This window comes from Scyliorhinus torazame, chromosome 9 (genome assembly GCF_047496885.1).
Source record: "Scyliorhinus torazame isolate Kashiwa2021f chromosome 9, sScyTor2.1, whole genome shotgun sequence".
NCBI classification, from domain to species: domain Eukaryota; kingdom Metazoa; phylum Chordata; class Chondrichthyes; order Carcharhiniformes; family Scyliorhinidae; genus Scyliorhinus; species Scyliorhinus torazame.
This window is the reverse complement of record NC_092715.1, coordinates 153,129,859-153,156,880: the sequence shown is the minus strand read 5'-3', so window position 1 is coordinate 153,156,880 and position 27,022 is coordinate 153,129,859. Positions and strand designations below refer to the sequence as shown.

The 27,022-nt window shown below is 50.4% G+C and overlaps 1 protein-coding gene across 10 annotated transcripts in view; it reads right to left on the bottom strand.

Annotated features, from left to right (window-relative positions):
* Window positions 1-27,022, bottom strand: part of LOC140429529 (transducin-like enhancer protein 4) — a 327,809-nt gene that overhangs the window by 43,829 nt on the left and 256,958 nt on the right. For all 10 annotated transcript variants that reach the window (XM_072516642.1, XM_072516640.1, XM_072516641.1 and 7 more), the window contains 2 exons: window positions 10,339-10,458; window positions 9,228-9,281 (listed from right to left, as the gene is read on the bottom strand). In XM_072516642.1, coding sequence (XP_072372743.1) covers window positions 9,228-9,281; window positions 10,339-10,458 — 174 coding nt within the window. The remainder of the gene's footprint in view (window positions 1-9,227; window positions 9,282-10,338; window positions 10,459-27,022) is intronic.

Genomic DNA, 27,022 nt, shown 5'->3' with positions numbered 1-27,022 from the left:
TCAGTGCTTGGAAAAGAGCTCAATTAGTGCCAGGAATGGGGATTCGTCTCACGTGAATACACCTCAGTGTTTAACTTTTCTGATTCCCTGCACTGCGACTGAAAGGATTCTAACATCTCTCAGATGTACATCTCCATTCATTTGGAGAAACACTGTTCAACTGGATGCCATTCAATCGGCTTCCCAGTGCACAGCACCAGTCCTCCAACTGACCTTCAACGCCCACACCATAGGAGTGTCTCTTCTTTTTAATTTAGTGCTGCACCATCGCCTCAGTTGGAAGATGGCGGTGCTGAGCTCTTACTCCCAGACCAGCTTGAACCCGCCCTGTGACTGTAAAAATCCCCCTCATCAACATAGAGGAGCTCAATTTTCACGTTTCCCTGCATCCAACAACTATCAATCATCCCCTTGCAATCCCTAATCCCTTTTTGCTCGTGGTGGAAATCTCTGTGTTGCTCACCGAATCTTTGGAGATGGACATGCCTGTGACCCATGTGGACCTCACCTCTCTCCACCTTGAGACATTCTGCATATAGCACAGCCCTCCCCACAACCCACTACTGCCCCCACACTACTTTTTCCATATCCAGAGGCTGCAGGTGCCTCCCCTGACTGTGAGTGTGCCAGCCGTGACATAGTATAATGCCAGAAACCCCCACAGACCAAAGTGATTGGTGTTACAAAAACAACCTGTGCACAACATTTTGGGCACTACTGACCCTGCACCAACATGCCCTCACCCATGGAAAAGGAGTCTTTGCCGGGTCAGCCATTTAAAATGAACTGTTTTTTATACCACTATCCTCCCATTCTGGCCCCAACCCGCTTATGTCGCTTTGTACAGACTCTCCTCCATTGAGGCCCAGAGGATGGGACCCCTCTGAACTCCCCGTGTCATACTTATGAGTTGAATCTCTGTCCATCATTGTCCCTCGCCTGGAGGCCTTGACCTGCGGCAACGTCCATAATCGATAGCACAATGGTTAGCACTGTTGCTTCACAGTGCCAGGGTCCCAGGTTCAATTCCCGGCTTGGGTCACAGTCTGTGCAGAGTCCGCACGTTCTCCCAGTGTCTGCGTGGGTTTTCTTCGGGTGCTCCGGTTTCCTCCTACAAGTCCCGAGAGAAGTGCTGTTAGGTGAATTGGACGTTCTGAATTCTCCCTCTGTGTACCCAAACAGGTGCCAGTGTGGCGACTATGAGATTTTCACAGTAATTTCACGACAGTGTCAATGTAAGCCTACTTGTGACACTAATATAGATTATTATTCACCCCTGTCCATCAATGCCCCTCTCCTTTGGAGGCCATGCCCTACAGCCTCTTCCACAGCCTCTATCCACAATTTGTCACCCTTCATTGGAGGCCATGCCCTGCAGCCCCTTCCACAGCACCCAGCCTTACTGCTTGTCTGGTAGGTAGACCCTGCCTGTGATATCCCCCTGAGTATGATGTGGGGCTGCCTGCAAAGCCTATTTACAATATGTATTAATGATTTGGACGAGGGAAGTAAATGTACTATTGCAAAATTCACAGATTACACAAAAATAGGTGGGAAGCCAAGTGGTGAAGATGACACAAAGAGTTTACAGAGGGATATAGACAAGTTAAGTGAGAAGGCAAAACTTGGCAGATGAAATATAATGCAGAAAAATGTGAAGTTATGCATTTTGGTAGGAGGAATAAAGGAATGTAATATTATTTAAATGGAGAAAGACTGCAGAAAGCTACAGAACAGAGGGATTTGGGGGTCCTTGTGCATAAATCACAAAAAAACTAGCATGCAAGTTCAATAGGTAATGGGGAAGACAATGGAATGTTGGCCTTTATTTCAAAGGGAACGGAGTATAAAATGGGAACTCTTGCTGAACTATACAAGGCAGTAGTTAGACCACACTTGGAATACGGTGAACAGTTTTGGTCCCCTTAACTAAGGAAAGATATACTGGCATTGGAGGCAGTCCAGAGTAGGTTCACTGGGTTGATCCCAGGTATGAAGGGATCTTCTTATTTGGAGGGCGCAGAGCGCAGAGTAAGAGCAGGTAAAGGGAAGCCACGGGGCTCAGTGGGACTAAGTCTGGAGTGTAATTGCAATTACGGAGACATGGTTGAAGGAGGAACAAAACTGGCAACTTAACATTCCGGAATATCATTGTTTTAGATGGAACAGAAGGGGAAACAAAAGAGGTGGGGGAGTTGCATTGTTGATGAGAGAGCAGATCACAGCTGTGTTGAGGGAGGACACATTGGAGGCATCTTGCAGTGAGGCATTATGGGTGGAGCTCAGGAATACGAAGGGTGAAATCATAATGTTGGGAGTGTACTCTAGACCTCCCAACAGCACGCAGGAGACAGAGGAGCAGTTGTGTTGTCAGATACTGAAAAGAGCAAGGTAGTTGTGATGGGCGATTTTAACTTCCCTATGTTGACAGAGAACCCCTTACAGCCAGGGGCTCGGATGGAGAGCAATTTGTTAGATGTGTCCAGGAGGCCCTTTTGATACAGTATGTTGACAATCCAACCTGGGAGGGGCCATGCTAAACTCGGTATTCGGGAATGAGCCAGATGTTTCAGTGGGGGAGCATTTTGGGCTTAGTGACAATAATTCCATAAGATTTCGAATAGTCATGGATAAGTATAAGAGTGGCCTGTGGGTGAAGGTGCTTAATTGGGTGAAGGTGCTTAATTGGGTGACGGCCAATTACATCCAAATTAGACAGGAACTAGAGAATAAGGATGGGAACAGCTATTTGAAGGCAAATCCACGTCTGACATTTGGGAGGTTTTTAAAAAGGCCAGTTGATTGGATTGGATTTGTTTATTGTCCCGTGTACCGAGGTACAGTGAAAAGTATTTTTCTGCGAGCAGCTTAACAGATCATTAAGTACATGATAAGAAAAGGGAATAAAAGAAAATACATAATAGGGCAATACAACATATACAATGTAACTACAAAAGCACTGGCATCAGATGAAGCATACAGGGTGTAGTGTTAATGAAATCAGTCCATAAGAGGGTCATTTAGGAGTCTGGTGACAGTGGGGCAGAAGCTGTTTTTGAGTCTGTTCGTGCGTGTTCTCAGACTTCTGTATCTCCTGCCCGATGGAAGAAGTTGGAAGAGTGAGTAAGCCGGGTGGGAGGGATCTTTGATTATATTGCCCGCTTTCCCCAGGCAGCGGGAGGTGTAGATGGAGTCAATGGATGGGAGGCAGGTTTGTGTGATGGACTGGGCGGTGTTCATGACTCTCTGAAGTTTCTTGCGGTCCTGGGCCGAGCAGTTGCCATACCAGGCTGTGATGCAGCCTGATAGGATGCTTTCTATGGTGCATCTATAAAAGTTGGTAAGAGTCAATGTGGACATGCCGAATTTCCTTAGTTTCCTGAGGAAGTATAGGCGCTGTTGTGCTTTCTTGGTGGTAGCGTCGACGTGGGTGGACCAGGACAGATTTTTGGAGATGTGCACCCCTAGGAATTTGAAACTGCTAACTATCTCCACCTCGGCCCCGTTGATGCTGACAGGGGTGTGTACAGTATTTTGCTTCCTGAAGCCAATTACCAGCTCTTTAGTTTTGCTGGCATTGAGGGAGAGATTGTTGTCGCTACACCACTCCCCTAGGTTCTCTATCTCCCTCCTGTATTCGGACTCATCGTTATTCGAGATCCAGCCCACGATGGTCGTATCGTCAGCAAACTTGTAGATGGAGTTGGAACCAAGTTTTGCCACGCAGTCGTGTGTGTTCATGAGTAGAGTAGGGGGCTAGGTACGCAGCCTTGCGGGGCGCCGGTGTTGAGGACTATTGTGGAGGAGGTGTTGTTGTTCATTCTTACTGATTGTGGTCTGTTGGTCAGAAAATCGAGGATCCAGTTGCAGAGTGGGGAGCCAAGTCCTAGGTTTTGGAGCTTTGATATGAGCTTGGCTGGGATTATGGTGTTGAAGGCGGAGCTGTAGTCAATAAATAGGCGTCTAATGTAGGAGTCCTTGTTTTCGAGATGCTCTCGGGATGAGTGTAGGGCCAGGGAAATGGTGTCTGATATGGACCGGTTGCAGCGGTATGCGAATTGCAGTGGATCAAGGCGTTCTGGGAGTATGGAAGTGATGCGCTTCATGATCAACCTCTCGAAGCACTTCAGTACGACTGAAGTCAGGGCCACTGGTCGGTAGTCATTGAGGCACGTTGCCTGGTTCTTCTTTGGTATCGGTATGATGGTGGTCTTCTTGAAACAGGTGGGGACCTCGGAGTGGAGTAGGGACAGGTTAAAGATGTCCGTGAATACCTCTGCCAGCTGGTCCGCGCAGGCTCTGAGTGCACGATCAGGGATCCCGTCTGGGCCCGTCGCCTTCCGAGGGTTCACTTTCAGGAAGGCCAATCTGACTTCGGAACCTGTGATGGTGGGTATGGGTGAATTATGGGCTGCTGGGGCACTCGCCAGTGGGTTGTTGGTTACCTGCTCGAACCGAGCATAGAATGCATTGAGTTCATCGGGGAGGGGTGCGCTGCTGCCAGAGATACTGTTCGGCTTCGCTTTGTAGCCCGTTATGTTGTTTAGTCCTTGCCACAACCGCCGAGAGTCTGTCTGTGACTCTAGCTTGGTTTGATATTCATAGAATCATAGAATTTTCAGTGCAGAAGGAGGCCATTCGGCCCATCGAGTCTGCACCGGCTCTTGGAAAGAGCACCCTACCCAAGGTCCACACCTCCACCCTATCCCCATAATCCACCCAACACTAAGGGCAATTTTGGACACTATGGGCAATTTAGCATTGCCAATCCACCTAACCCGCACATCTTTGGACTGTGGGAGGAAACCGGAGCACCCGGAGGAAACGCACGCACACACGGGGAGGATGTGCAGACTCCGTACAGACAGTGACCCAAGCTGGAATCGAACCTGGGACCCTGGAGCTGTGAAGCATTTGTGCTATCCACAATGCTACCGTGCTGCCCCCAATTCTCTCTTGGCATTCCGGGTGGCTTTGCGGAGGTCGTACCTGGATTTCTTGTATAGGTCAGGGTCGTCTGCCTTGAACGCCTCAGATCTGTCCTTCAGTAGGGAGCCAATCTCGCGATTGAGCCATGGTTTCCGGTTGGGGAATGTACGTACTGCGTTCTTTGGCACGCAGTCGTCCACACATTTGCTGATGAAGTCTGTGACGGTGGTGGCATACTCATTTAAGTTGGTCGCTGAGTTCTTAAATATGGACCAGTCCACTGTCTCTAAGCAGTCACATAAGAGCTCTTCTGTCTCCTCGGACCAGCACTGCACAACCTTCTTAGCTGGATTCTCCCGCTTCAGTTTCTGCTTGTATGCCGGGAGAAGGAGCACCGCCTTATGGTCTGATTTCCCAAAGTGCGGTCGGGGGATGGAACGGTCGGCGCCCTTGATTTTTGAGTAGCAGTGGTCAAGAGTGTTGTCGCCCCTGGTGGGACAGGAGATGTGCTGGTGGAATTTTGGCAGTACACTCTTGAGGTTGGCCTTGTTGAAGTCTCCGGCCACGATGAACAAGGCCTCCGGGTGTTCTGTTTCATAGTTGTTTATTACTGTGTATAGTTCGTTCAGCGCCTTCCTCACTACTGCCTGGGCCTCCAGTGCCTTCCTCACTACTACTGATTGAAGTGCAGGACAAGCATGTCCTCGCAAAAATGAAGAATAGAAATGTCAGGATTCGGGAATCATGGTTGACAAGGAAAATGTAAGCTCAGTAAAAAGGAAAAAGGAAACATACGATAAGGCTAGGCATCTAAAAATACGACAAATCCCTCGAGGAGTACAGTGAAAGTAGGAAGGAACTTAAACGTGGAATTAGGGGGACTAAAAGGGACCATGAAATGGCTTTCACAAACATGGTCAAGGAGAGTCCCAAGGCTTTTTATGCATATATTAGGATCAAGAAGGTAGCAAGAGAAAGAGTAGCCCACTCAAGGACAATGGGGGGAAGTTAAGTGTGGAACCAAAAGAAATGGGTGAAATCCTTAGTGAGTACTTTGTATCAGTATTCACCAGGGAGAAGGACATGACGGATGTTGAGGTCAGGGATATGTGTGTGAACGATCTTGAGAACGTCAATATATCAAAGGAGGAAGTGTTGAGTATCCTAAATTGCATTAAGGTAGACAAGTCCCTGGAGCCAGATGGGATCTATCCGAGGTTATTGCAGGAGGCAAGGGGAGAAATAGCTGGGGCATTAACAGATATTTCGCATCCTCTTTGACCACAGGTGAGATTCCAGAGGACTGGAGAATAGCCAATCTTATTCCCTTGTTTATGAATGAAAGCAGGGATAATCCAGCAAATTATAAGCCAATAAGTATGATATCAGTGGTGGGGAAGCTTTTGGAAAATATACTGAGGGACAGGATATATGTACATTTGGAGTTAGTGACAGGCAGCACGGTTTTGTACGGGGGAGGTCATGTCTCACCAACTTGATTACGTTTTTTGAAGAGATGACAAAACAAATTGATGAGGGAAGGGCTGTGGATGTGGTTTATATGGACTTTAGTAAGGCATTTGAAAAGGTCCCACATGGCAGACTGGTACAAAAACTAAAATCACATGAGATTCGAGGTGGGCTGGCTGGATGGATACAGAACTGGCTTGGTTATAGAAGACAGAGAGTAGCAGTGGAAGGATGTTTTTCAGAATGGAGATCTGTATCTAGTGGCATTCTGCAGGGATCGGAGCTGAGACCTCTGTTGTTTTTAATATATATATATAAATGATCTGGAGGAAAATGTGGGTGGTCTGATTAGTAAGTTTGCGGATGACACGAAGATTGGAGGAATTGCTGACAGTGCCGAGGATTTTCAGAGGATAGAACAGGATGCAGATAGATTGGAGACTTAGGCACAGAAATGGCAGATGGAGTTTAATCCGGACAAATGCGAGGTGATGCATTTTGGAGGATCAAACCTAGGCATGAATTATACTGTAAATGGCAGAACCCTTTGGAACATTAACATACAGAGGGATCTGGGCGTGCAGGTTCACAGTTCCCTAAAAGTGGCAACACAGGTGACCACGGTGATTAAGAAGGCATGGCATGCATGCCTTCATCAGCCGCTTCATCAGCCGGGGCATTGAGTACAGGAGTTGGGAAATCATGTTGCAGCTGTATAAAATCTTGGTGAGGCCGCATTTGGAGTATTGCGTGCAGATCTGGTCACCACATTATCAGAAGGACATAGAAGCTTTGGAGAGAGTGCAAAGAAGGTTCGCCAGAATGTTGCCTGGTCTCGAGGGTGTTGGCTATGAGGAGAGGTTGAATAAACTAGGATTGTTTTCACTGGAAAGACAGAGGCTGAGGGGAGACCTGATAGAAGTCTACAAACTTATGAGAGGCATAGACAGGGTAGATAGTCAGAGGCTTTTTCCAAGAGTGGAAATGTCAATTACAAGGGGGCACGGGTTCAAGGTCAGAGGGGGAAAGAAGAGAGATGTGTAGGGTAGGGTTTTCACGCAGAGAGTGGTGGGTGCCTGGAACGTGCTGCCAGAGGATGTGTGGAAGCAGGCACATTAGCAACATTTAAGAGGCATCTGGATGGGTACATGAATAGGGAGGAAATAGAGGGACCCCCCTACACCCAAGTACATGGGCTGACCCGACTTTCCCCCACCCCCAGGGACCTCTCTAATATGGAGATCCCCTCCACGTGGATATGGATAAGGCCAGAAGGTTTTACTTTTAGTTAGGGCATCATGATCAGCACAGGCTTGAAGGGCCGGAGGACCTGTTCCGGTGCTGTAATTTTCTTTGTTCTTTGAGAGGTTGAGTAAGTTGGGCCTGTACTCATTGGCGTTTAGAAGAATGGGACATATAGGACGGGGTTCTCCATTCCGGGATGCCCCACAGGGACCCCCTAACCAAAGAGACCCCTCCAGAAAAGAGACTCCTGTCTTGAAGCTCGGGAGCAATCCAGCCAGGGCAGAGAGAGGAATTACAGCTGTAACACTTACCTTGAAGCTCCTGGAAGGAGAACAGCTGTGACCTGCGTCTGGTTCCCACAGATCCATTAGCTGCAAGTCATTTGTAGCTTTCTCGTAGTGGTCTATGATTGACAGCTTCTACAAACCATCTACAGCTCTGACTCATTCATCTGCCTTCACGGTTCAGCGGCCTAAGTGGTGAAACTCCCATGTCCCTGTGGAAGGGTCCCTGGGGGTGGGGTCCCCCATGTACTTGTGTGTAGGGGGGGCACCCAGGCAATCCGGGAGTGTGAGGGCCTGGCTTGCAGTGTAGGGAGGAGGGGTTTAGGCCGATTTGCGGGGTGGGGGGACTAGGGTTTGGTGCCGATTTGCGATGCCCCTGGGAGCATTTTGGCGTCGGTTTGTGGGGGGGTTTTGGGGTCGATTTGTGTTGTAGGGGTGGGAGGGTTGTCAGTCGCTGGACCTCGCTATCGGGCCACTCGCTCAAGATGATGACCTGATACCGGGATTCCCTGGGAACCCATTGTTTTCCACGCCATGCATAAAGTAAACACTGAATTGCTTACTGGTTTGCGCTCCCAGGGGGATCGTAAACTGGTTGCAATTCAACTCCGGATAGAGAACATAGGGCCTGATCCAATGGCCACACAGTGCCTGAAAAGCAGTCCGCCATGGCGCAACATGGCCGACAAAAGCTAGGAAGCCCCGTTCCCGAGATCTACCTGGTTCGCAACGCCTCGCGAGATCTAACGCAATCTCACGAGACATTGCAATGTAAATCTCGCCCAGTGTGAGCGGGATCACCTTTTGCAAATCTGTATATCAGAGCGAGACAGCTCGTCTCATTCTAATATGCAGTTTTCTGAGGTACCCAGGAACGGGGACCAGACGGAAGAACACTCGTGGGGATCTTCCAGCGGTTTAGAGGCCCCCGGTTGCTTGCCCTTTGGGCAGGGTGGTACCCTGGGACTGCAAGTCTGGCACCCTATATAAACACAAACAATACATAGACATTTTATGGTGGCTCACACAAAGTTCAGTTTTCAAACCTGCATTGAAATTTCCCAAAACATTTTAGATTATCATATTTTCACTTCGAGGCCATTTCATGTCAGATTTCTATTTTGATAGCCATTTAATTAAGTTAATTAGATTTGAAGAGCTTAAACTAATGCTTGATGAAAAAAAACAACGAGCCACAATGAGCCAAGAAAAATGGTGGCACAATATTAATGGAAAACTCATAAATGCCAGCACCAAGAAAATAGTTGCATTCAACATTCTTGAAAAACCACTACAAACCTCATTGGAAACATCCACGACCAAATTGTCATCACTCTTCTCTCCATCGCTATCCTAAATATGCATATAAATAATTAATACATTTTATAAGATCTGATGAATACACATTGTTTAAATATGTTATTATGATCGAGTTATCAACCTATGTAAGGTTAAGAATTAGTTAACATAACAGCAGACATTTCAGAGCAGTGTAATTTGTGATGCAACAGTCTCATTCTGGCCATACCTGACTTCTAATACAAAACAGAAAGCTTATAGAGAGTGAGAAATTAAAAGCACAGGTTAAACACTAGTATTTCACTTTGGTAGGATTCTTACAACCAGTCTCAAACCCATCCCGGGTCCTTTGGGCCCCCATGACGAAACAGCAAAATGGAAAAAGTACTACACCTATTTGTGGTGTGGAATGTTCCTCAGAGGTTCAAGTTGTGTCACGGTACATTATTAGAGGAGCTTCATTTTACATCTGAGTAAACTGGGCCTACAATCCATGTTTCCAATAAGTGCTTGAAATTGAATACACAAGATTACACAGCAATCCAGCAAAAGGGGTTATGTCTGCATTAACTATGCTTTTTCATTTTGCATTATAGTAGTCACTCTTTCGCCATCTCACTGTTTTGGGATGCAGGCATTTATAGATCAAATACGGAACAATAGTCTGACAAGAAGTATGTGGCTAGCAGCTCAACACTCCTGATCTAATGCCTCACAGAGCCATAATGTGACTTTGAAAGAAAGTGGCACACTTGGAGAATGTTTTTGCATTTTCCTAGGCAATGCTGACACTAATGATCACTCGTTTCTTCTCATATTAATAATTCAGCACACAACTCCTCACATTTGAAAAGGCAAAATCTATTACGAGAAAGACGATTGAAATAACCCTATTACTGGAGTAAAAGAACTTTGCCTTGTTTTGTCTTCTTCCCCATTTAAGCAAATGTTTTGAAAAGCTGCAAAAATGGAATTCATAAAAAATACAGCCGCCGGGGAGTGGGGGGGGGGGGGGGGGGGTATAATTTACAAACAAACAATTGAAAATAATTCAAGGTTGATCACAACTAAATAAAAAATATATGATGCCATCAATTTGATTGTTACTCACGTAACGGTTTGCTAAATCCTTATCATCAGTCTTTTGCTTCTTACTATCTGTGGAGTAGTCATTTGAGTTTCTGTGCTTCTCTGCAGCTCTGAAACTGGCTGATGGTGACACTGAGGAACTCTGAAATGGTAAGCAACAGGCTGTACTGCATTCATTTGGAGGTTTCTATATATTATCCATGTATATATTACATATGGCAAGAAGTTAAAAGCCAGTTAATGGAAAGATCTTATGCAGGAAAAAGGCTCTTTTTAAAGTTATTATCCAAAGGGTATTAAATGTACAACTGTTGCCTCTGCTTAACAATATCATGTCCAGTAAGTGGTGTAGACTTAATACATCCATGACAGCATATTTGCATTAAGATATGTAGTTGGATAGTAAAACTGACAAAAATCTAGCATGTAGTACATTTTCATGTTTCCTAAAAATCTATCAAAGCCGTTATATCTTACATTGTGTGATTAATTAAATGGTACAATTCAACCACCACGATCTGTGTAGATTCAGATTTGATATATAATTATGTAGTAAGACAGTCAGGGTCTTGCCACATTGCCCCATAAGCTCATCCAGACCTTTTGTGTCTGCATCAAGCTCAGCTTACCCATCACTGTTATCCTCCCAGACCTCCAACATCTCATATATAAATCTTTCCACGGTCTTTCCCAATCCCATCTCTGTAACACAAATTTGCACAAAGGTGGTAGCTGGAGACTGAGTGTAGTGAGACTGAGTTCTTAAATCCAGGAATTTGGTAAGTGAGGGATTTAAAAGTTGATCTCTTTATAAAATCTAAGTCAAATTTGCATTTAGCATTTAAATTAACTATAACAGTAAATTGTAAATATTTTTCAGTCATGGCCAATGTTAAACAAGCCTGTTGCTGGAGACAGCTGCAGTTAGTTTATCAGCTACTTAGTTAAAATTGGTTCCCTAGCAGCAGTGGCTGACTCAGCTCTCTGGAATCTAAGTTAGTACAAATACAAGCACACAAAATAAGCCGCACAAAGGTGGCAACTGGAGTCTGAGTATAAGAGACCAAGTGCTTAAACCTAGGAATTCAGTGCGGTGAGTGGGGAGGTGATGTCTGCCCTTTTACAAAACAGAGAAGCGAGACTGGAGAGCTGAGCCTGGAGGCATTAATTAGAGTGCAGGTCGGCGAATGGTCAAGTTTAAGCTTTTACACCTTCTAAACTGGCCAGTAGCTTATATTGTTACTAGAAAGATATAAGTATTATATTAAATCTATAGTGTAATTAGTTAAACTCCATAATATTGCCAAAGGTAATTGTTAAATGATTTCCCAAACGTGAAATCTAATTAGTTAAATAAGAGCAAAATGACGATGACAGAGTAGGTGGTGTGTTACGGATGTAGCATGGCAGCATGTGGGAACGAGTGAATACATGGCAACCAAATCCACAGTAAGTATCTGCAACTCAAGGAACTTTGGCTCAGAGTTGATGACCTAGAGTCTGAAGTCTGGACACTGCGATACATCAGGAAGAGGGAACATTACCTAGACAATTTATCCCAGGAGGCAGTCAAACCCCTTAAGCTAGGTACTTCAACAGATTTGATCCATGGTCAGGGATGGAAAGGTGTGACTGGAAGCAATGTAAGCAGAATGTGTAACAGGATAGATGAATTGAATAACACAAATAAAAAATAAAAATTATTGATAGCCAATAGAGATACAGGAGGCTGAATACAGTAGGGTGGGTTGGGGGTCCTGACCGCTTACACCCCACTCCCCCACCTCCAAGAAGCAAATTAAACGTAGAATGGGGTGTGGACGGGTGGATTTAGCACTGCAGATGAGTTGGAAAAAAAGGAGGGTTCCATCTTTGGGGGCCGCCTCCAATAAATAAGTGCAAGCCATAAAGATAGAACCTCCCCTTCCTTCACGCCCTTTGGAAAGATTATTGTTTTAAAAATTGGGCTGCCCTCCCTACCTAAACCAACCGTTTGATGGTACGACCAGTGTATTATCTGGGTTAATTGACTTGGTAACAAGCTTAATTGACACTTGGTTATCTATTCAAATATGGGTGGGCAGGCTGCTGAAATCAGTGTCCTGCCACCTGCAGTATGTATGAACATACAAAATAAGAGCAGAAGCCATTCAGCCCCTTCGAGTCTGTTCTGCCATTTAATAAGATCATTAGTTGATCTGTTTGTGTTTCAAATTCTGCATTTCCAATAGCCTTTGACTGCCTTGCCTAACGAGACTTTGACTTAATCAGTAGAGGCTTGGAGGGCCGAAGGACCTGTTCCTGTGCTGTACTTTTCTTTATTCTTTGAGACTACCTGGGCGAAATTCTCCGTTATCGGCGGAAAGTCCGCCGATCGGCGCAAAAAACGGCGCAAATCCGACTTGCGTCACGTCGGAAAAATGGGTCGAAAGTCTCCGGCCCGAAATGGGCTAGCAGCGACGTAACGGGATCCGCGCTTACGCAGTGGTTCACGCCGTGCAGCGTCATACACGCCGCACGGCGTGACGGCTCATAAGGCCGCGCTGCTCCCCCCACTCGACCGGAACACCCAACCGGAACACCCGAATGGATGGCTGGCCGCCGCTCAGCCCCGAGGTTCGAGTCACGGGATGTGGAGGCGCTCCTGGACGCGGTGGAGCAGAGGAGGGACGCCCTGTATCCCGGGCACGGCCGCAGAGTTGCCCCACGCCACTGCCGGCGTCTGTGGAGGGAAGTGGCAGAGGCCGTCACCGCTGCGGCCCTGACACCACGGACAGGCACCCAGTGCCACAGGAAGGTGAACGACCTCGTCAGAGCAGGCAGGGTGAGCCTCCCCATATCCCCCCTCCCCCATATCCCCCCTCCCCCAAATCCCCCCCTCCCGCATATCCCCCCTTCACCCAAATCCCCTCCTCCCCCATATCCCCCCTTCCCCCAAATCCCCCCCTCCCCCCAAATCCCCCCTCCCCCAATATCCCCCCTCCCCCAATATCCCCCCTCCTCCATATCCCCCCTTCCCCCATACCCCCCCTTCCCCCATATCCCCCCCTCCCCCATATCCACCCCTCCCCCATATCCCCCATATCCCCAAGTGAATCCAGCCCTAACCTTAACCTCTGCAATGCACGCGCAACCGATGGCGTGCATTCATATACCTGCCTAACAGTGTTGCCTTTTACCCCTGCCACCCCACCCCCCACAGGATAAGCGCGCACACAACAATAGAGAGCATGTGAGGACTGGAGGAGGCCCCGCTGATGAGAGGCCACTGACCGAACACGAGGAAAGGGCCCTGGAACTGACTGGCGGTCCTGAGGACCGGGAGGTTGCTGATGCAGAGGTTGGGGGCGTAGTAGCAAGTGAGCCACCGACAGCCCGTCCCCATATCCCCCCTCCCCTATATCCCCCTCCCCCATCTCACCTGATCACTGCCTGATGTCTAACCATGCATGCTTCATTGTGTATCGCAGGACCAAACGTCCAGGCACCCATCCCCGCAGATGCAGACCGCCCGCAGGATGCCCCTCGGAGGCCACGGGAGACGGAGAGACACGGACCCTCCAGCATGCGACGCCCGCAGGATGCCCCTCGGAGGCCACGGGAGACGGAGAGACCCGGACCCTCCAGCATGCGACGCCCGCAGGATGCCCCTCGCACACCACGGGAGACGGAGAGACCCACACCCTCCAGCATGCGACGCCCGCAGGATGCCCCTCGGAGGCCACGGGAGACGGAGAGACCCGGACCCTCCAGCATGCAACGCCTGCAGGATGCCCCTCGCACACCACGGGAGACGGAGAGACCTGGAGCAACAGGGAGACGACACCCCCGTCACGTGCGGGAGCGACCACCCAGCGACGAGGGGGGCAGCCACAGGCCCCCATCACATCCGAGCCAGGACACCACTACCCAGGACACTACTACCCGGGACACCACTACCCGGGAAACCACTACCCGGGACACCACTACCCTGGACAGCCCTACCCAGGAAGACGAAATACCGGACAGTGACTCCGAGTGGATGGGTGGAGACGAACCCCCACCCCAAAGTGCCATGGACTCAGAGTGGGACGAAGAGCACGACACAACGCCACTGCTGTCACTAACACCCTCCACCATCGCAGAAACACTCACCTCGGTTGGGCACTTTAGTGATGAGGCGTCTGGTACACTCACTGGTGCACACAACACAGCCGTCCCGGTACAGCAGATGGAGGTAGGAGCAGCAGAGGGGTCGGGCGGTCGGAGGGCAGCCCAGCCCAAGCTGGGAGTCCACCCGTGTTCAGGAGCTGGGAGTGGTCCCGGTCATGCGTGCCACCCAGGCCGACACCGCACGGGTGGCGTCCGCGGTGGAGGCAATGGGTGCGACGGTGTCAGACATGGGGAACGGTTTGCGAGGCCTGGGGCTTTCCGTGCAGGCGGCGTCTGTGGCCCAGGACATGGCTGCCCTCTCACAGGAGGCCATGAGCCAGTGCCAGTGCCAGATGGCAGGGGCGCTCAACGCCATAGCCCAGTCTCTGCAGGCCATGGCCCAGTCTCAGCAGGCCATGGCCCAGTCTCTGCAGGCCATCGCTGAGGGCATCGGCGCCAGTGGCCATGTGCGAGCCGGTGTCGCACTGTCACAGACAGGGTTTGCCAACCCCCTGGGCTCCATGGCTGCAAACCTGCAGGCCCCTGTCGATACCAGCACGGGCCTCCAGGACTGGTGGCGCCAGATGTCGGGGGGGGCGTCGGATGGCCAGTCCGTTTGCATCCCCCACCCATGTAGAGGCCTGGGGGACATCGGGCACCCCGAGGGAGGAGGAGGTGGTGTGGTCCGTCCCGGCTCCCCCTGTAGGGGAGGTCCCGGTACACCGCGACACCTCGGACTCCCCCCCTTCCGTCCCAGGTGCATCGGGTGGGCAACGGGCAGGACAGGCTGGTAGCTCGCCAACCCAGTCGCCCGGGCCGCAGCCTGGCCCATCTAGGCCAGGACGCCCCAGGAAACGGCCGCCAAAGGGATCCAGTGTCAGAGGGCAGGAATCACAGGAGTCCACCTCCAGTTCTGCTGTACCGTCTGAGGAATCACGTAGACGTAATCAAAGGGCCCGTAAAGTTGGCACGGGTGCAGGGCACAGATGACTTTTAGGGGCTAGGGCACGTGCATGAACTCCTTTGGTTATTAAAGTCAATGTTACACCTACAGAAGCTGCCTTTGTGTTCTGTCCAAAGCGTGCGGGGGTGTCATGTACGTTGAGCGCAAGTGTGTGTGTGAGGGGTGGTCTTACCTCAGCCCAAGGTGAGTCTGCCCCCTTCCCCCTGGGCCGCCATCAACATCCCCCGGGCAGAGGACGGGACAGTGCGCTGCAGTGTCACAGCCGCATGCAGGGATGGTCCGGGTGGATGGTGGTACTGTGGCCATGGGTCAGACATAGTCCAATGATGTAGAGCCAGGAGCTCACCGCAGGGCGGGTTGTCATATCCTCCATGGCCTGCAATAGACACGCGTCCACCCGCAACTGTGTGAGCCCGGCCCGTTGTGCCGCAGGTGGATCGGCAATGGGGGGTGGTGTGCATGCGGGTGTGGTGGGTGGGGTTGGGGAGGGGGGTGAGGGTGCTGGGTGGGTGGGGGGTGTGGGTGGTCGGCTGTTGCCATGGTGTGCGGTCTGTGGCCATACTACCCGATTCCCACGCCCATCTAGTCAGTGATGCGGGCGGCTATCAGTCTGTCCCGTGCCCGCTGGGCCAGCCGGTAACGGTGGACAGCCACCCACCTGTGTCTACCCAGTCTGCCCTGACCATTACCCCCATCCCCCTCATCTGGGGAGGACTGCGCCTCTTCCTGCTGCTCCTCCACTCCGCCCTCCTCTGCCTGCGGCACATCGCCCCTCTGCTGGGCTATGTTGTGCAGGACGCAGCACACCACAATGATGCGGCCGACCCTATCTGACCGATACTGGAGGGCGCCCCCAGAGAGGTCCAGGCACCTGAAACGCATCTTCAGCAAGCCGAAGCACCTCTCTATCACTCCCCTTGTCGCTACATGGGCATCATTGTAGCGGTTCTCCGCCTCATTGCGTGGCCTCCGTATAGGCGTTATCAGCCACGATCGCAATGGGTAGCCCCTGTCGCCCAGCAACCAGCTCCTCAGCCGGGGATGGCGTCCCTCGTACATGCCGGGGATGGATGACCGCGACAACACGTATGAGTCGTGTACACTGCCTGGGTAACGGGCGCAGACGTGCAGGATCATCATGCGGTGTTCATCGAATAGGTCCCCTTCCTATTGGTGAACACGACCCTGATATTTGCAGGTGGCCGCACGGCGACGTGCATCCCATCGATCGCGCCCTGGAACATGGGGAACCCGGCCACGGCAGAGAAGCCCACGGCCCGGGCATCTTGGTTGGCCCGGTCCACGGGGAAGCGGATGTAGCGGTGCGCCATGGCATATAGGGCATCTGTCACTGCCCGGATGCACCGATGTCTGCGATATGCCGGACAGGTCCCCACTCGGTGCATGGAATGACCCCGTTGAATAAAAGTTCAGGGCCACCGTAACCTTGACGGACACGGGGAGAGGGTGTCCCCCGCCAGTGCCACGCGGTGACAGGTGTGCCAGCAGGTGGCAGATGTGTGCCACGGTTTCCCGCCTCATCCGGAGTCTCCTCCTGCATTCCCGGTCCGTGAGGTCCTGGTATGACTGCCGGGGGCCGGTACATACGGGGCGCCCTCGGGTGCCTCCGTTGCCGTGGGGCCATGACGTCCTCCTCCCCCTCCTCGTCCTGTCGGTCAGGTGTCCCTCCAGCCTGGGCGGCTGCCGCCTGTCCCTCTGCGGCAGCCTGCGCCGCCTCTCTGGCACGCTCCTCCTCCTCCTCCTCCTCATCCAGGGCAACATAGGCATTAGCGGCTGCCGCCACGGCGGCCAACATCGCTGGATGATCGGAAAACATGACGGCCTGGGGGGGGGGGGGGGGGGGAACGGCGACATGTCATCATTGCCCATATCCCCTCCTCCCCCCAGCCAGGTGGCATGGACCGCATGGGTCCAACTGTTGGAGGCTGGCACTTGGCCAGGTGGACCAACTCACTTGCCCTCGCATCCCCCTCCCCGGCACGGACCCCCCCCCCCAACCTCCACCCTGGCACGGACCCACCCCCAACCTCCACTCCGGCACGGACCCCCCCCCCGCAACCTCCACCCCAGCACGGACACCCCCCCCAACCTCCACCCCGGCACGGACCCCCCCCCCCCCCAACCTCCACCCCGGCACGGACCCCCCCCCAACCCGGCACGGACCCCACCCCCCCAACCTCCACCCCGGCACGGACCCCCCCTATCCCCCTCCCCGGCACGGACCCCCCCCCATCCCCCTCCCCATCCCCCTCCCCGGCACGGACCCCCCCCATCCCCCTCCCCATCCCCCTCCCATCCCCCTCCCCGGCACGGACCCCCCCCATCCCCCTCCCCGGCACGGACACCCCCAACCTCCACCCATCCCCCTCCCCGGCACGGACCCCCCCAACCTCCACCCCGGCACGGCCCCCAACCTCCACCCCGGCACGGACCCCCCCCCAACCTCCACCCCGGCACGGACCCCCGATCCCCCTCCCCGACACGGACCCCCCCCAACCCCCTCCCCGGCACGGACCCCCTCCCGGCACTCCCCCGGAGCCCAGCCCACTCTAACCACCCCCCCCCCCCCACCCCCGCCGCACACACACACACACACAACCAGAGACACACCTCTCCTCACGCATTCAGACTGCGGCCATGCCATCGCCTGCCCAGAGCCAACTCCCCAGGCCGTCACTCACCTCCACGCTGGTCGGCGTGAACCTGGAGCACAGGGTCACGCCGATGAAAAGGTTTAATTTACGTCGACGTGAACGGTCATCACGTCGACGGGACTTCGGCCCATCCGGAAGGGAGAATATCGGCAGGCCGAAAATCGGCTGCCTTGCGCAGACCCGTGACATTCTCCGACGGCAGCGGCGACATTAACGCCCCGCCGACTTTTCTCCCTTCGGAGACTTCGGCAACCGGCGGGGGCGGGATTCACGGCGGCCAACGACCATTCTCCGACCCTCTGGGGGGTCGGAGAATGACGCCCCCTACTTCGGTTTTTAAAATATTCAATGACTCAATCTCCACCACCTCAGAGTTTCAAAATCACACAACCCTGTGAAAGAAAAAAAAATTCTGCTCACCTCTGTCCTGAAAGGGGAACCCGATTTTAAAAAATGCCCCCAGTTCTGGACTCATCCAAAAGAGGAAATATCTTTTCCACATCCACCTTGTTAAGACTGTTCAAGATCTTATACACTTCAATCAAGTCACCCTCACTCTTCTAAACTCCAGGGGAAACAAGCTCAGTCTGTCCAACCTTTCCTTGAGACAACTTGTTCAATCCAGTAAACCTCCCCTGAACCTTCTCCAATGCCTTTATATCCTTCCTGAAATAAGAAGAACAAAACTTCACACAGTATTCAAGATGTGGGGTGAGATTCTCCGACCCCCCGCCGGGTCGGAGAATCGCCGGGGGCTGGTGTGAATCCCGCCCCCGCCGGTTGCCGAAGTCTCCGGCACCCGAGATTCGGCGGGGGCTGGAATCGCACCGTGCCGGTTGGCGGCCCCCCCCCCGCGCGATTCTCCGGCCCGGATGGGCCGAAGTCCCGCCGCTAAAATGCCTGTCCCGCCGGCGTAAATTAAACCACCTACCTTACCGGCGGGACAAGGCGGCGCGGGCGGGCTCCGGGGTCTTGGGGGGGGCGCATGGCGATCTGGCCCCAGGGGATGCCCCCACGGTGGCCTGGCCCGCGAACGGGGCCCACCGATCCGCGGGCGGGCCTGTGCCGTGGGGGCACTCTTTCCCTTCCACCTCCGCCACGGTCTCCACCATGGCGGAGGCAGAAGAGACTCTCTCCACTGCACATGCGTGGGAATGCCGTCAGCGGCCGCTGGCGCTCCCGCGCATGCGTCGCCCGGAGATGTCATTTCCGCGCCAGCTGGCGGGGCACCAAAGGCCTTTTCCGCCAGCTGGCGGGGCGGAAATTCATCCGGCGCCGACCTAGCCCCTCAAGGTTGGGGCTCGGCCCCCAAAGATGCAGAGCATTCCGCACCTTTGGGGCGGCGTGATGCCCGTCTGATTTGCGCCGTTTTGGGCGCCAGTCAGCAGACATCGCACCGTTTCTGGAGAATTTTGCCCGTGGTGTCACCAATCATAGCATCCTTACTTTTTCAATAATCAAAATGCTATGGATACTGGAATCTGAAACAAGAACAGAGGATGCTGGAAAAACTCAGCAGGTCTGACAGCATCTGTTAGGAGAAAAAGCAGAGTTAATGTTTCAAGTCCTTTCACTCTTTCGCTGGAACTCAAGGGAGGAAGAATGTGTTAGAGCCTAAAGAGACCGCAACAAAAAGTAGCAACTTTAAGAAAACAAATGGCCTGTTTTTGGAGGGAATGTGGGGGGGCAGGGAAGTTGCATTCAAGCAATACATGTAAGGGGTATTTTTTTTTTAAAAAAGGGTTTAAGATGGAGGAGAAAGATCAAAATCTAAAGTTGCCGAACTGAACGTTGAGTCCCGAGGGCTGCAACGTGCCCAACCGGAAAATGAGATGCTGCTCCTCCAACATGCGCTAGGTTTCACTGGAGCATTGCAGCAGGCTAAGGATGGACAACGGGCCATCTGTCTGTTGTTCTTAAAGTTGTTACTTTTTGTTGCAATCTGTTACAGCACTAACACATTCTCCCTCCCTTCAGTTCTGATGAAGTGACAAAGGACTCAAATGTTAACTCTGCTAGATCTGCTGAGTTTTTCTTGCATTCTCTATCCCGTTATGTTTAACTCCTCTCATAATAAAAGATAATTCCATTAGCCTTATTATTTACTATACATGCAAACTAATCTTTTGTGATTCCTGTACAACACCGAGATCTCGCTGTACATCGGACTTCTGCAGTCGTTTTCTGTTTGAGTAATAATCTGCTTTTTTATTCTTCCTGCCAAAGTGAACAACTGCACATTTTCCCTCATTAAACTCCATCTGCCAGATAATTGCCAACTCACTCGATCGATCTGTATCCATCTATATCCTCTTCACAACATACTTTCCCAACTACCTTTGTGTCATCTGCAAACTTAGCTATCAAAACTTTGCACCCCTCATCTCGGTCGTGATTTTTAAAAATTCATTCTTTGGATGTGTGAGTCACTAGCCCAGCCAGTATTTATTGCAAACCCTAATTGCCTTTGAGTAGATGGTGGTGAGCTGCCTTCTTGAACCACTACAGAACGTTTGGTGTAGGTACACCCACAATGCTGTTAGGGAAGGAGTTCCAGGATTTTGATCCAGTGACAGTAAATGAGCGGCGATATATTTCCAGTCAGGATGACACATGGCTTGGAGAGAACTTGAAGATGGTGGTGTTCCCGTGTATCTGCTGTCCCTGTCCTTCCAGAGGATAGTGATTATAGGTTTGGAAGGTGCACCTTCAGGAGCCTTGGTGAGTTTCTGCAATGGGTCTTGTTTTTCTTTAAAATATTTTTATTCAGAAAAGTTTTTCATGATAACAAAGCAAAAACATATTACAAACACGCTTGCAAAATACACCCAGCCACAACCCTCCTTCCAACCCCAATCTCCCATAAACAAACAAAACTTGACAAAAACCGAAACACCCACCAGCAACTGATGATCAATTCTCTGAAAAAGGTGATGAAAGGCTGCCGTCTCAAGTAAAACCCTTCCACCGACCCCTTCACAGTACACTTAACCTTCTCAAGATACTAAAATTCTATCAGATGACTCAGCCAGGATGAGGCACTGGGCGATGTCGGGGACCTCACCTCTGGGTTATTAACGAGGCGACCATCCCCGGCTGCAGCACCGGCAAGTCCCATACACCAAAAATAGCCCCCATGGACATGGATCCAGCTGAATGCCCAGAATCCCTGATATGGTGCTGAAAAGGGAGACCCAGAAGCTTATAATTATAGGACAAGACCAAAACATGTGTTTTGGTTCGCGCGTCCCCTAACATAATAATCGCATCTACCCTCTATCCCCGAGAAGAAACCATTCATCCAGGCCCTGGTCAAATGCGCCCACTGCAACACCTTGAACTGGATCAAGCTGAGCCTAGCACAAGAAGAGGTGGAGTTGACCTTGTGAAGAGCCTCACTCTCCACCCCCTCCATCAAGCACCGGACCCAGTTCACCCTCCCACTTTCTCTTTACTTGCTCCAACTAAGCTTGCTCTGTTGACAGGATCCAGCCAAATATATCTGGAATCCATCCGTCACCCAACTTGGCCAGAGTCATACGCTATCCAAGAGTGAAGGCGTGGGTGCCAGGAGAAATTCTCCCCATGTCTGCGTGGGTTTCACCCCCACAACCCAAAGATGTGCAGGATAGGTGGATCGGCCACGCTAAAATTGCCCCTTAATTGGAAAAAAATAATTGGGTAATAACTTTACAGCAAGCAAGGTGATCCCTGCAAAGGGTAAGACCAGAAAAATAATCATATAAATAACCAGCCCCTGCCTACATCCAACTTTAATATAAAAAGATAGAAGGAAAAAGAAAACCAACATCCATCCCACAAACAAGCCCAAATATACAAACTCCAAACTTGCCCAGAAAAAATCCCCAGCAACAACAGCGTCCCCTCATCCACAATACAAAAGTCCCACAATAAGTAGATACAAATGCTCCTAACAATTCACATATTAGTTCGACCCAAGTCCATATTTCTTTACAAACTCATCCACTTCCTCCAGCGCATCAAAGTAATAGTCTGTCTTTTTAAAGGTCACCCGAAGAAAGGAGGCGTACAAGACACCAAATTGCACATTCTTTCTATAAAACGCAGCCTTGGCCTTGTTGAATGGCACACGCCTTCTGGCCAGCTCTGCTCCCATGTCCTGATATATCCTGATGGTGTGTCCTTCCCATCCAGAGTCTCCATGGACCTTCGTCTACCTCAGGACCCGTTCCTTGTCTTGGTACCAGTGGAAGCTGACGATGATCGCCCTTGGTGGCTTCCGAGGTCAGGGCTTCTGCCTTAGCGACCGATGGGCTCGGTCCAATTTAGGAGCCGATGGTAATCCCCCCTACCCCACCATCTTCCCAAACAGTCCAAAGAAGGTTTAATAGGTTGATCTCAGGTGTGGAGGGATTTTCGTTTGAGGAGAGGTTAATCAACCAACTTAGAGATAAGTTGGACCTCTACTCATTGAAGTTTAGAAGAAAGAGAGGCAACCTTATTGAGATATGTAGGATTCTCAGGGGGCTTGACAAGGTAGATGCTAAGACGCTGTTTCCCCTTGAAGAAGAGTCCAGGACCAGACGCCATAATCTCAGATTAAGGGGTCGCCCACCTAAAATGGAGATGTGGAGGAGTTTCTTTTCCCGCAGAGGGCTGTGAACCTATGAAATTCTTTACCACAGAGGGCTGTAGACGCTGGGTAGACAGATTTTTAATCAGGAAGGGAATCAAGGTTTATGGGGATAAAGTGGGAAAGTGGAGTTAAAGATGATCATATCAGAACAGTCATGATTTCATTGAATGGCAGAGCAGACCATTTGGGCTGAATGGCGTCCTTCTGCTCCTAAATCTATGGTCTTATATCAAAGGGTTTTGTGCAAAATAAAAGCTGATGGTACAGGGTCTATAAGTGATTTGGATGAAGAGACTGATGGTATGATTGGCAAATTTGTCTGATGACACAAAGATGGGCAGGAAATAAGTTCTGAAGAAGGCATCAGGATGCTACAAAAGCATATTAATAGGTTAGCTGACTGGGCAAAGATCCGGCAAATGGAGTAAAATATGAGAAAATGTGAGATTGTCCATTTTAGCAGGAAGAATAAAAAATAAACATATTATCTAAATGGTGAGAGATTGCAGAGCTCTTGAGATGCAGAGGGGGCTGGGTGTCCCGAGTGCATGAATCACAAAAGGCGAGTAAGCAGGTGCAGCAAGTAATTAGCAAAGCTAATAGAATGTTATCATTTATTGCAACGTGAATTGAATACAAAAGTAGGGAGATTATGCTTCAGCCATACATGGCATTGGGGTGGCCACATCTGAAGTACCCTGTCTCCTTATTTAAGCCATGATGTGGAGATGCCGGCGTTGGACTGGGGTGAGCACAGTACGAAGTCTTACAACACCAGGTTATAGTCCAACAGGTTGGTTTCGATGTCACTAGCTTTCGGAGCGCTGCTCCTTCCTCAGGTGAATGGTTCCTCAGGTTCCATCCAACCATCAGACTCACCATGGACTACTCTCCAAAATCAGTTGCATTCTTGGACACACTCGTCTCCATCAAGGACGGTCACCTCAGTACTTCGCTTTACCGCAAACCCATGGATAACCTCACGATGCTCCACTTCTCCAGCTTCCACCCTAAACACATTAAAGAAGCCATCCCCTATGGACAAGCGCTCCGTATACACAGGATCTGGTCAGACGAGGAGGAGCGTAACAGACATCTACAGACGTTGAAAGATGCCCTCGTACGAACGGGATATGACACTTGACACATCGATCGACAGTTCCAATGCGCCACAGCGAAAAACCGCACCAACCTCCTCAGAAGACAAACATGGGACACAACCGACAGAATACCCTTCGTCGTCCAGTACTTCCCCGGAGCGGAGAAACTACGTCATCTTCTTCACAGCCTTCAACACGTCATTGATGACGATGAACATCTTGCCAAGGTCATCCCCACACCCCCACTACTTGCCTTCAAACAACCGCGCAACCTCAAACAAACCATTGTTTGCAGCAAACTACCCAGTCTTCAGAACAGTGACCACGACACCACACAACCCTGCCATGGCAATCTCTGCAAGACGTGCCAGATCATCGACATGGATACCACTATTACACGTGAGAACACCACCCATCAGGTACGCGGTACATACTCGTGCGACTCGGCCAACGTTGTCTACCTCATACGCTGCAGGAAAGGATGTCCCGAAGCGTGGTACATTGGCGAGACCATGCAGACGCTGCGACAACGAATGAACGGACATCGCGCAACAATCACCAGGCAGGAATGTTCCCTTCCAGTCGGGGAACACTTCAGCAGTCAAGGGCATTCAGCCTCTGATCTCCGGGTAAGTGTTCTCCAAGGCGGCCTTCAGGACGCGCGACAACGCCGAATCGCCGAACAGAAACTTATAGCCAAGTTCCGCACACATGAGTGCGGCCTTAACCGGGACCTGGGATTCATGTTGCATTACATTCATCCCCCACCATCTGGCCTGCGAAATCCTACCAACTGTCCTGGCTTGACACAATTCACACCTCTTTAACCTGGGGTTACCCCATCTCTGGATCTGTAAAGGTTTAATCACCTGCTAATGGTCGCATTCCAAGCATTGTTTGGCATCTTTGAATCTGTCTATATATGTGTTTCTGGAACAGACCTTCATTCACCTGAGGAAGGAGCAGCGCTCTGAAAGCTAGTGACATCGAAACAAACCTGTTGGACTTTAACCTGGTGTTGTAAGACCTTATTTAAGGAAAGATGTAAATGGTTTGGAAGCATTCAGAGAAGGTTTACTAGATGGAATGGGCAGGATGTCTTATGAGGAAAGGCTAAACCGGCTAGTCTTGTATCTGCTGGAGTTTAGAAGAGTAAGAAGCGACTTGATTGAAACTTGTAAGATCCTGAGGGGACTTGGCAGGTGGATGTGGAAAGGATGTTCCCTCTTTTAGGAAAATCTAGAACTAGATTCTGTTGTGGGCAAAATCTTGGAAAGGTTTATAAGAGATAGGATGTATAATCATCTGGAAAGGAATAATTTGATTAGAGATAGTCAACACGGTTTTGTGAAGGGTAGGTCGTGCCTCACAAACCTTATTGAGTTCTTTGAGAAGGTGACCAAACAGGTGGTTAAGGGTAAAGTAGTTGATGTGGTGTATATGGATTTCAGTAAAGCGTTTGATAAGGTTCCCCATGGTAGGCTACTGCAGAAAATAGAGGCATGGGATTCAGGGTGATTTAGCAGTTTGGATCAGAAATTGGCTAACTGGAAGAAGACAAAGGGTGGTGGTTGATGGGAAATGTTCAGACTGGAGTCCAGTTACTAGTGGTGTACCACAAGGATCTGTTTTGGGGCCACTGCTGTTTGTCATTTTTATAAATGGCCTGGAGGAGGGCGTAGAAGGATGGGTGAGTAAATTTGCAGATGACACTAAAGTCGGTGGAGTTGTGGACAGTGTGGAAGGATGTTACAAGTTACAGAGGGACATAGATAAGCTGCAGCGCTGGGCTGAGAGGTGGCAAATGGAGTTTAATGCAGAAAAGTGTGAGGTGATTCATTTTGGAAGGGATAACAGGAAGATAGAGTACTGGGCTAATGGTAAGATTCTTGGCAGTGTGGATGAGCAGAGAGATCTCGGTGTCCATGTACATAGATCCCTGAAAGTTGACACCCAGGTTGAGAGGGTTGTTAAGAAGGCGTACGGTGTGTTAGCTTTTATTGGTAGAGGGATTGAGTTTCGGAGCCATGAGGTCATGTTGCAGCTGTACAAAACTCTGGTGCGGCCGCATTTGGAGTATTGCGTGCAATTCTGGTCGCCGCCTTATAGGAAGGATGTGGAAGCATTGGAAAGGTTGCAGAGGAGATTTACCAGAATGTATGGAGGGAAGATCTTATGAGGAAAGGCTGAGGGACTTGAGGCTGTTTTCGTTCGAGAGAAGAAGGTTAAGAGGTGACTTAATTGAGGCATACAAGATGATCAGAGGATTGGATAGGGTGGACAGTGAGAGCCTTTTTCCTCGGATGGTGATGTCTAGCACGAGGGGACATAGCATTAAATTGAGGGGAGATAGATATAGGACAGATGTCACAGGTAGGTTCTTTACTCAGAGAGTAGTAAGGGCGTGGAATGCCTTGCCTGCAACAGTAGTGGACTCGCCAACACTAAGGGCATTCAAATGGTTATTGGATAGACATATGGACGATAAGGGAATAGTGTAGATGGGCTTTAGAGTGGTTTCACAGGTCGGCGCAACATCGAGGACTGAAGGGCCTGTACTGCGCTGTAATGTTCTATGTTCTAGGGTCACCGCTAAAACATAAGAGATTGCCATCTTAAGACAGAGATGAGGAAGAACATGTTTTGAGACTTTGAAACTCTCTTCCTCTAGAGCTGATTGAGGCAGAGTTTTCTTTAAGTAACTTTAAGGCAGAGGTAGATAGATTTTTGATTAGCAAGGGAGTAAAAGATTATTGTGTTGAGACAGGATTCACAGTAGAAGACACAAAAAGTGTCCCCATAATGGTAGAAAAGCCGAAGGCAGGGGAGAATGGAGGAACTTAAAGCAATCACAATCACAAGATGAAAATTACGAGGAAAAATTATGGGAGTAACTCCAACAAAACCCCTGCACCTGAAGACCTGCATCCTTGCCTCTTAAAGGACTTGGCTGCAGAGATTGTGAATGCACTGGTTGTAACCTTACTAAATTCTCTAGATTCTGGAAATGTCCCAGCAGATTGGAAAGCCACAATGTTAACATTATTCAAGTAAGGGCAGGGGGTGGGGGGGGGGGGGGGGGGGTGGGGGGGGGGGGGGGGGGGGCTAGACAGCACACAGGATACTATAAGCCAGTCAGTCTAATACCTGACATTGAGAAAATGCTAGAATCAATTATTAACAAGGTTGCATCAGGAAAATGTAATAAATCATAAAAT